This window comes from Nerophis lumbriciformis, linkage group LG04 (genome assembly GCF_033978685.3).
Source record: "Nerophis lumbriciformis linkage group LG04, RoL_Nlum_v2.1, whole genome shotgun sequence".
NCBI classification, from domain to species: Eukaryota; Metazoa; Chordata; class Actinopteri; order Syngnathiformes; family Syngnathidae; genus Nerophis; species Nerophis lumbriciformis.
In genome coordinates this window covers 13,206,060-13,217,500 of record NC_084551.2, presented here as the reverse complement: position 1 = coordinate 13,217,500, position 11,441 = coordinate 13,206,060, and the positions used below count along the sequence as shown (strand labels likewise).

Sequence of the window (11,441 nt, the reverse complement as noted above, 5' to 3'; positions counted from 1 at the left end):
CGCATTTTTTATAATCAAGCAAAAAGAAATCTGCTTTCACGTCCGTCCTTCGACACCCGCGCTTCAGGCTGACTTCTCTGGAAACAAACCTCGCCCACACTGCTTGATGCCTTGTCTGCCTGGAGTTTTGATTATCGTAATAACCCCTTTACCAACCATTCAACCATTGAAATACTTTCCATAGTTCAAGACTTAGGGTCATTTCAAAACAGTGCCGCACGTCATATTGGCGGCTACAGTTTTGATGTTCAAGGTCAAAAAGCTTTGCTTGGAAACGTTCGGCAGGCCGGATGTAAAATCTTACCGGGCCTTATACGGCCAACCGGATGTATTTTGCCCAGGTCTGTTGTCCGGGTACAACGTGACCTGTTTTATTAGAATGAGTGATGTGAATTTGCTTCTCGTTCTTTGTGTTCAAAAGCTTCTGAACGTGCAACAACCTTTCAAAACTATTCTTTCCCTGAAGCTTCTGTAGAAAATGAATTAATCAAAGGCACTGAAACCACAGCGGGCTCTCACTATTTATGTTTAGAGGGAAGACCGATCCATTGCAGACCTCGAGGCACGGGCATTGGCATAAACAGAACCGTTTACAAGGAAGAGTACGGCGTGTCCTGGCTTGTTTCGCCACCCACAACACAGCCTTAGTGTTCTTTTACGTTTTAAATCCAAACATGCAATTCCAATGGATGATTTCATCACAGCTTTTATTACTTTTTGAAAACATATATATATATATTTTTTTTAATAATTAGCCTATTCCCAGTTTGAATGATCGTAATGCAGATCAAGTTATATAAAAGAGCAGCTTATGCAAAGACTGGTTGAAGTAATTAATGGAATTAGCTGTCAAAATGATATTCATAAGATGGCTAAGGTTGAATATTTATATGCTGTGATCAGTAGCCCAAGGGTGTTGGCACTGCTGATGAGGTGACTCATGTAGCACCCTTAAAGATAATGTAACTGGATGAGCTAAAATAAGATGGTAATTTGGGCTGTGGACTAAATAGGAAGCACCAGAGAATCAACTCTCATTGCAGAGCAGTGTAAAATACGACAAAGATGTCAATTATCCACTTAGTTTCTGGCAGCATCAAGGTCGAGTCCATCGCATTAAAGGACTTCTTAGCTTGAAAATCTCTCATTGACTTTGGAAAGAGCAGCTGACAAAACAACTTCAAATCAATCCTGTCACGCACATTGTCTTGCTCAGGCCGACCAGGGCAAAAAAATCTGTCTCGTTAAGCCTTTTATTCCGGCCCAAATGACGTTTCCAAAAATATTTTCCTTAAAGGGGAATATTATCACAATTTCAGAATGGTTAAAACCATTAAAAATCAGTTCCCAATGGCTTATTATACTTTTCGAAGTTGTTTTCAAAATTTTACCCATCATGCAATATCCCTAAAAAAAAGCTTCAAAGTGCCTGATTTTAACCATCGTTATAAACACCCGTCCATTTTCCTGTCACGTCACATAGTGAAGCCAACACAAAACAAACATGGCGGAAAGAACAGCAAGCTATAGCGACATTAGCTCGGATTCAGACTCGGATATCGGGCTTAAGCGATTCAACAGATTACGAATGTATTGAAACGGATGGTTGTAGTGTGGAGGCAGGTAGCGAAAACGAAATTGAAGAAGAAACTGAAGCTATTGAGCCATATCGGTTTGAACCGTATGCAAGCGAAACCGACGAAAACGACACGACAGCCAGCGACACGGGAGAAAGCGAGGACGAATTCGGCGATCGCCTTCTAACCAACGATTGGTATGTGTTTGTTTGGCATTAAAGGAAGCTAACAACTATGAACTAGGTTTACAGCATATGAAATACATTTGGCAACAACATGCACTTTGAGAGTGCAGACAGCCCAATTTTCATCAATTAATATATTCTGTAGACATACCCTCATCCGCGCTCTTTTCATGAAAGCTGATCTGTCCAGTTTTGGAGTTGATGTCAGCAGGCCAGGGAAGCTAGGGTCGATAGGGGTTTAGCTCGCTCGTCTGCGGGAACAAACTGCCGCCATTGCTTGCCGTGCTACCGAGGTCCTTTGTCCCTGAATTGCTCACACACTCCGGCAGATTCAATGGGGGTCTGGCGGCAGATTTCTTTGACTTTATCGTTGGAAATGCATCTGCTTTGAGTGTCGCAGGATATCCACACATTCTTGCCATCTCTGTCGTAGCATAGCTTTCGTCGGTAAAGTGTGCGGAACAAACGTCCAATTTCTTGCCACTTTCGCATCTTTGGGCCACTGGTGCAACTTGAATCCGTCCCTGTTCGTGTTGTTACACCCTCCGACAACACACCGACGAGGCATGATGTCTCCAAGGTACGGAAAACAGTCGAAAAACCGGAAAATAACAGAGCTGATTTGACTCGGTGTTTGAGAAAATGGCGGATTGCTTCCCGATGCGACGTCACATTGTGACGTCATCGCTCCGAGAGCGAATATTAGAAAGGCGTTTATTTCGCCAAAATTCACCCATTTAGAGTTCGGAAATCGGTTAAAAAAATATATGGTCTTTTTTCTGCAACATCAAGGTATATATTGACGCTTACATAGGTCTGGTGATAATGTTCCCCTTTAACCCTTAAGATTTGCGAAGCTAGTTTTCAAATAATCTTAAAGCTTGAACTATCGGAAGTATTACCTCTGTGATTGCTGGTGTTACTTACTTACTTATTTGCGTAATTACTTTAAGGAAATATCCAAAATGGAATAAGGAACAATTGATTAGGTTTGGGGTTTGTTCTAGAACATTTCTACTACGTTCTCTTACTATATGTTTACATTTGAAGTCTCATTGCAAATTTTCTCTCCAAAATTGCGATTGGGATTTGATATAAGATGTTTATATTATATACATATAAATGCATAAAACTGCACAAATAACGAGTGAAGGAAGAAATGTTGCTTTTAGATTGTTAATCAACATATTCTTGTCTCAAGGTGCCACATATATATGCAAAAAATGTACTTTAAAAAAATATTTGGCTTTATGAGACTCAGAGCTTTTGTCTACATCAGGGGTGTCAAAGTCATTTTTGCTCAGGGGCTGCATGGAGGAACATCTGTATTTAAATCATGGCCTTAAAACTAAAAAAATAAAGACAACTTCAGATTGTTTTCTTTGGCCAAAAATAGAACGAACACATTCTGAAAATATGATAATAAAAATATAGAAAAAAATACCGGCAGCGGTAAAGTTTAGATCCATTAAGGAAAGAAGAAAGTGAATGAATGTTTATAACTGAATGCATTTACATATGCATAAAAAATGTGTTTTCTTTTGTAATATATATTTTTTAAAGAATTAAAGGCCTACTGAAATGCGATTTTCTTATTTAAACGGGGATAGCAGGTCCATTCTATGTGTCATACTTGATCATTTCGCGATATTGCCATATTTTTGCTGAAAGGATTTAGTAGAGAACATCGACAATAAAGTTCGCAACTTTTGGTCGCTGATAAAAAAGCCTTGCCTGTACCGGAAGTAGCAGACGAGTAGCGTAACGTCACAGGTTGTGGAGCTCCTCAAATCCGCACATTGTTTACAATCATGGCCACCGGCAGCGAGAGCGATTCAGACCGAGAAAGCGACGATTTCCCCATTCATTTGAGCGAGGATGAAAGATTTGTGGATGAGGAAAGTGAGAGTGAAGGACTAGAGGGCAGTGGGAGCGATTCAGATAGGGAAGATGCTGTGAGAGGCGGGTGGGACCTGATATTCAGCTAAAACAGTAAATAAACACAAGACATATATATACTCTATTAGCCACAACACAACCAGGTTTATATTTAATATTCCACAAATTAATCCCGCATAACAAACACCTTCCCCCTCCCGTCCATATAACCCGCCAATACAGCTCAAACACCTGCACAACACACTCAATCCCACAGCCCAAAGTACCGTTCACCTCCCTAAAGTTCATACAGCACATATATTTCCCCAAAGTCCCCAAAGTTACGTATGTGACATGCACATAGCGGCACGCACGTACGGGCAAGCGATCAAATGTTTGGAAGCCGCAGCTGCATGCGTACTCACGGTACCGCGTCTACGTATCCAACTCAAAGTCCTCCTGGTAAGAGTCTCTGTTGTCCCTGTTCTCCACAGGCCAATGGTAAAGCTTGACTGTCATCTTTCGGGAATGTAAACAATGAAACACCGGCTGTGTTATCCGGCACAACACCTGCCGCAATACACCGCTTCCCACGTACAGCTTTCTTCTTTGCTGTCTCCATTGTTCATTGAACAAATTGCAAAAGATTCACCAACACAGATGTCCAGAATACTGTGGAATTTTGCGATGAAAACAGACGATTTAATAGCTGGCCACCATGCTGTCCCAAAATGTCCTCTACAATCCGTGACGTCACGTGCTGACGTCATCATACCGAGATGTTTTCAGCAGGATATTTGGGCGCAAAATTTAAAATTGCACTTTAGTAAGCTAACCCGGCCGTATTGGCATGTGTTGCAATGTTAAGATTTCATCATTGATATATAAACTATCAGACTGCGTGGTCGGTAGTAGTGGGTTTCAGTAGGCCTTTAAGTAACGTTTGTGACAACCTTTTTCCAAACCACAATATAGAATGTAAGATATAACAGGATAATGGATACATTCATCATTTGTTTTCAAAACGCTTACAAAAAAGTGGGACCCCAAAAATGTACTGTGGGAACCCATTTTTATGACTTGATGGGGTTCCTGGGACCCCATTTTGAAAATTAATTGCGCCAACACTGATGGAGTATTGGTGCGCGCAAAACAGCAGCAGGCGGTTGTGGCCTGCGGGCCGGTTCTAATACTAATCAAATATCATCCCATGACTTTGACACATAAGTTCTAGAGCAGTGGTCCCCAACCGGTCAACGCTTGAAAAATTGTCCCACAAACCAGGAAGGGAGGGGGGGCGGTTTGATATATATATATATATATTTTTTTTTTTTTAATTTAAATTTTTTTAAGTTTTTTTGTCATAATAAAAATACAATCATGGGTGCTTACGGACTGTATCCCTGCAGACTGTATTGATCTATATTGATATATAATGTAGGAACCATAAATATTAATAACGGAAAGAAACAACACTTTTGTGCGACTGAGTGTGAATGAGTGTAAATGGGGGAGGGAGGTTTTTTGGGTTGGTGCACTAATTGTAAGTGTATCTTGTGTTTTTTATGTTGATTTAAGAAATGTTTTATTTATTTATTTAATTTTTTTTACATTTCCTGTGCGGCCTGGTACCAATTGATCCACGGACCGGAACCGGGTCGCGGCCCGGTGGTTGGGGACCTCTGCTCTAGGGTATTTATTAGTAGCCAGCGAGAAGGTATATTTTTGAGGTGACGGATGTAAACAGAGGTCACAACACTGGAAGTATTACTCAAGGTGGCTGTTGGATAGAGTTGCCAAATGGGAAACGTTTTTTGAGTTGTTTGCATGCATCTTATACAATTTCACATTACATTTTCAATGATAATAATGATAGTAAATGATCTACAAAAGAAAACTAAACATTCTGTGGAACATTACATGGGACATGTAAGTGTCAAAAACAGCCAAAAGAGGTTGGTAAATGATAATAAACCGAAAGGTAAAATATAGTTAAGAATTTCACCCAATTGCAGGAAATGTAGTCTTGATTTTCTACATTTTCTTTCTACATCCCCCCCCCCCCCCCCTCCCCCCATGCACAGCACTGTGGAGGCCCTGAGTAGCCATAAAACTTTATGACACACTCCTGTGGTTACTGTAATCGTTTTGTTGGTGTGCAATACGAGTGTTAAAATAGTGTTTATTGTTTTATTTTATATATACGTAGTCTAATCGTTATAGCGCAATATATATAACTCATAGGATAGGTCTGTTACTGTATGTAAACACCTGCACTGCAACTTCACTATATTCCTAAAAGTATTTGGCCACCTGCCTTTACTCACATATGAACTTGAAGTGCCATCCCATGGAATTGTCCAAAATGTATCCTCGAGCATTCAAAGTTCCTTTCACTGGAACTAAGGGGCGAAGCCCAACCTCTTAAAAATCAACCCCACACCATAATTCCTCCTCCACCAAATTTCACACTCGGCACAGTGCAGTCCAAAATGTAGCGTTCTCCTGGCAACTTCCAAACCCAGACTCGTCCATCAGATTGCCAGATGGAAAAGTGTGATTCATCAGTCCAGAGAAGGCGTCTCCACTGCTCTAGAGTCCAGTGGCAACGTGCTTTACACCACTGCTTCCCACGCTTTGCATTGGACTCGGTGATATATGGCTTAGATGCAGCTGCTCGGCCATAAAACCCATTCCATGAGGCTCTCTGCGTACTGTACGTGGGCTAATTGGAAGGTCACATGAAGAGAATGAGTTTGTAGCAACTGACTGCGCAGAAAGTCTTTGCACTATGCGCTTCAGCATCCGCTGACCCCTCTCTGTCAGTTTACGTGGCCTACCACTTGGTGGCTGAGTTGCTGTTGTTCCCAAACTCTTCACTTTTCTTATTATAAATTTGACTTTGGAATATTTAGGAGCAAGGAAATTTCACGCCTGGATTTGTTGCACAGGTCTGATCTCTAGATGCCACTTGTGATATTTATTGGCCGATAATATCGGCCGATAAATGCGTTAAAATGTAATATCGGAAATTATCGGTATCGTTTTTTTTATTATCGGTATCGGGGTTGTTTTTTTTTATTTTATTTTTTTTTATTGAATCAACATAAAAAACACAAGATACACTTACAATTAGTGCACCAACCCAAAAAACCTCCCTCCCCCATTTACACTCATTCACACAAAAGGGTTGTTTCTTTCTGTTATTAATATTCTGGTTCCTACATTATATATCAATATATATCAATACAGTCTGCAAGGGATACAGTCCGTAAGCACACATGATTGTGCGTGCTGCTGGTCCACTAATAGTACTAACCTTTAACAGTTAATTTGACTCATTTTCATTCATTACTGGATTCTATGTAACTGCTTTTATATTGTTTCACTTTCTTTTTTATTCAAGAAAATGTTTTTAATTTATTTATCTTATTTTATTGATTTTTTTTAAAAAGTACTTTATCTTCACTATACCTGGTTGTCCAAATTAGGCATAATAATGTGTTAATTCCAAGACTGCATATATCGGTTGATATCGGTACCGGTAATTAAAGAGTTGGACAATATAGGGATATCGGATATCGGCAAAAAGCCATTATTGGAAATCCCTAGTGGCTTCCTATGACAGTTCCACGCTGGAAATCACTGAGAGCGGGACGTTCTTTCACAAATGTTTGTAGAAACAGTCTCCATGCCTGAGTGCTTGATTTTATACACCTGGCATATTAGGACACCTGATTCTCATCATTTGGATGGGTGGCCAAATACTTTTGGCAATATAGTGTATATCATTTAAAAGTATATTTATCTATTATGAAGCTGATTTAAAGGGTTTATGAATGCAGCAGTACAAAAATGTTACGTTCTTTTTTTGCTTATTACTCATAATATTAGAAAGTGTTATTCTAATTAGTAGCCCCCAAAATGTCCCACTTACAAGCTGGAATGCTGCACATGTAAAAGTCACATATAGCTCTAATCTATACTGTAATGTCTGTCATGAATTCCTGTACCTGAACACTGTCCTTCTCTTCTTTTTACCCCCACACCTCCTCATCTCCTCTCCCTCTCCTGTCACCTTACCTTTTTTTCTGTTTCCGTCCTCTCCTCCACTTTCCGCCTCTCTCATCTCTCCTGCCGCACCCTCTCCGCTGTCCTCTGGCCCGTCCCACCTCTCCGCTCCTGTGTCTCACCTGCCTCCCCCTGTCAATGGTGGTGGCTGACAGTGACTTTGCGTCCAAAATGAAAAACAGGCAAATGGGATCGTCGGGCGGCGTGAACCTGACCAAGAGCACCAGCATCAGCGGCGACATGTGCAACCTGGAAAAGACGGACGGCAGCCAGTCGGACACGGCCGTGGGCACGGTAGGCACCGACGACAAGAAGAGGCGCTCCAGCATCGGTGCCAAAATGCAGGCCATGGTTGGCATGTCGCGCAAGAGCCGGAGCACCTCTCAGCTAAGCCAAACAGGTAACGACATCATCACTCTGCTGTCTTTGTGTGTATGCACATCTGTCCTCTGGCCATCTTATGTCATTACTCTGCGTCTTTTACAGTCTTCTCTTTTCCTTTTTCACAACTTTTTACCGCAGTCAGCAGGTTTCGGACACGGCAAAGGCGTTTTTTCCTCACATCTTTCTCTTTCTTCTAGGCTACGTCACTCCTGGAAATGTCTCTCCTGCTCTGTTGTTATCTGTCTTATTCCCAGTTTTCACGACGATGTCTGTTGCTTCTACGCTGTATTGTGGAATATGTGTCACAGCCATGTTGCTGTCGGGGTTTCTAATGCTCATTTGAATATCAGTGTTTATGAAAGATATCGGTGTGTCTCGGTTTGAATGACAGATTTGTAATAAGTTAAAGTTAAAGTACCAATGATTGTCACACACACAATAGGTGTGGCGAAATTATTCTCTGCATTTGACCCATCACCCTTGATCACCCCCTGGGACAGGGGTCGGCAACCTTTACCAGTCAAAGAGCCATTTTGACCAGTTTCGCAAATCATAGAAAACAATGGGAGCCGCAAAATATTTTTGAAATTTTAAATGAAATAACACTGCATACAAAGTTTTCTTTTTGCTTTGTGCTATGTATAAACCAGGGGTCTCAGACACGCTGCCCACACCTTTATATGGAATTTAAAAGCTGGTGCGGCACGCGGGTTTTAAATGAATGGCACTTGTCAGCGTCATGCGTGCCGTGATGGTACAGCATATAGCACCCACTACAACCAGCGTGCCTGATCAGTCACACGTTGTATGGTGTATCCGCTTGCTCACGTAGGTGACAGCAAGGCATACTTGGTCAACAACCACACAGGTTACACTGACGCTGGCGGTATTAAAAAAAACCTATAACACTCTTACTAATAATGCGCCACACTGTGAACCCACACCAAACAAGAATGGCAAACACATTTCGGGAGAACATCTGCACAGTAACGCAACATAAACACAACAGGACAAATACCCAGAATCCCATGCAGCCCTAACTCTTCCGGGATACATTATACACCCCCGCCCACCTCAACCGACGCACAGAGGGGGGGGGGAGCAGGGTTGGGGTGGGGGCGGGGTTTGGTGGTAGCAGGGGTGTATAATGTAGCCCGGAAGAGTCAGGGATGCATGGGATTCTGGGTGTTTGTTATGTTGTGTTAAGGTGCAGATGTTCTCCCGAAATGTGTTTGTCATTCTTGCTTGGTTTTGGTTCAAAGTGTGGCGCATTATTAGTGTTAAAGTTGTTTTATATGGTCACCGTCAGTGTAACCTGTGTGGCTGTTGACAAAGTATGCCTTGCTGTCACTTACGTGTGCAAGCAGAAGATGTATATTATATAACAAGTGTTGGGCTGTCACGCTGTTAATACAGATTGTAGAGAGCGCCAAATGTTGTACCATCATGGCACGCCCTTGTTATAGCTGTAAGGGTGAAAATCGGTGAATATCAATCCCGGGAGTTTTCTGCGAGAGGCACTGAAATCCGGAAGACTCACGGGAAAATTTGGGGGTTCAGCAAGTAAGCTGCTGAGCCGCATCAGAGTGATCAAAGAGCCGCATGCGGCTCCGGAGCCGCGGATTGCCGACCCCTGCCCTGGGAGATGAGGGGAGCAGTGGGCAGCAGCGGTATTTTTTTCATATATTTTTATATGAAAAAAACCTATTTAAGTATACAGTACATTTTTTTGCATCTTGAGCCGTAGTTAGCGCAGCCTCTCTTCCTGCGCGATTTCAACGGTTAAAAAAAAAAGTGGTTTCACTGTAAATGCACAACTGCTGCTAAAATGCCCATAAAAAAGGGGTATATGTCCGCTACATGTTTGGAAACATAGCATAATGCCACTGCAAATGGATGTGCAGTGTCTCCGTGGTGATGCTCCGTATAGTACACGCAAAATCCTCTTTTAGCACCACTTTTCAATTGCACACGTCGTAGTAAATCGCATGCAACACGCCCACTAATAGTAAATGGTAAATGGGTTATACTTGTATAGCGCTTTTCTACCTTCAAGGTACTCAAAGCGCTTTGACACTATTTCACCATTCACCCATTCACACACACATTCACACACTGATGGCGGGAGCTGCCATGTAAGGCCCTAACCACGACCCATCAGGAGCAAGGGTGAAGTGTCTTGCTCAAGGAGGTTCAAGGTTTTATTCGTCACATGCAGAGTACACCACAGTGAAATGCTTTTTTCCTTGCTCTTCAGATATTGCGTACAGTGGGATCCAAACACTAGTTGCAGAATCTAATACACTAAATACAAAAAATTTGAATAGCTCTGATGTACATTAATTACAAGACAATAAATTGCACAATAAGTCACAGTAGTTATGGTAGAAGTATCAGTACACAGCGGATGTGACAAGGTTGGTAGAAGGTGGGGATTGAACGCAAGTTTCATGCGACAGCTGGCAGAGTTCGAGGGCATCCTCGATGCGAGGTACACTGCATTTCTTGACGTGTGTGTGTAGTTGTCCAAACTCATTCCTATTTGTCAGATTTGTAGTTGATCTATACATCCAGCAAACAGAGGTGTTGGAGAAGTTGTGAATGACTGAAATATGAAATCCATGCTGCAGTCGCTGCTGGGCCACAACATTAGGTACACCTGCAGACTGCAGCACGGATTTCATATTTCATTCATTCACAACTCCTCCAACACAAACATTATTCTTTTTGCACTTTTTGGCTTCTTATTAAATAACTTTTATTGCATTGTCGTAATTCAAATAAATAGATAAATAACACTTACATAGTCATCTTTACGCTCCTTTAATCCAATATAATCGACATAATAAGATAAAAAAAAGACTTACAAGGTCGGATGAATAAGATCTGAATACCACGCGCTAAACAGCTTGTGCAATCTCTACAATGGCGTGTGCGGGGAGAGTGGCCGTGCCAGCAACACAATATACACAATATGCGGCACAACTCTACCACCAGGAGGCGGGATTACTGCAAGCCTCACACAGTGCGTCTTCGCAGCCGTTTTATGATTGCTCAGCACAAGAAATACGTTACACACATACAGTTGTTGACAAAATACACTGTACATTATATACCTCAGCTAACTAAACTATGGAAATGTATAATATAATTCATATAGCAATACGGTCTCACTGCACAGCAGGCCAGAAGTTAGCCGAGTCATTGCACAATCCATGGTGAGGCTCAACTCACTGACGTGCCTCAACTGGCTGCTGATCACCGCACCGTCTCTTCTCAGTATTTGAACGGCAAATGTGAAAATTCAGCGATTTTGAATAAAAATAATCTAAAACTGGTGAAGTTA

The 11,441-nt window shown here is 41.7% G+C and overlaps 1 protein-coding gene across 27 annotated transcripts in view; it reads left to right on the top strand.

The window, feature by feature from the left end:
* Positions 1-11,441, top strand: part of rims2a (regulating synaptic membrane exocytosis 2a) — a 343,114-nt gene that overhangs the window by 295,485 nt on the left and 36,188 nt on the right. For 21 of the 27 annotated variants that reach the window (XM_061949203.2, XM_061949186.2, XM_061949179.2 and 18 more), the window contains one exon: positions 7,894-8,111. In XM_061949203.2, coding sequence (XP_061805187.1) covers positions 7,894-8,111 — 218 coding nt within the window. Of the gene's footprint in view, positions 1-7,866; positions 8,112-11,441 lie in introns of all 27 variants that reach the window. The other 6 variants (XM_061949235.2, XM_072912969.1, XM_072912970.1 and 3 more) reach the window with 1 other exon arrangement.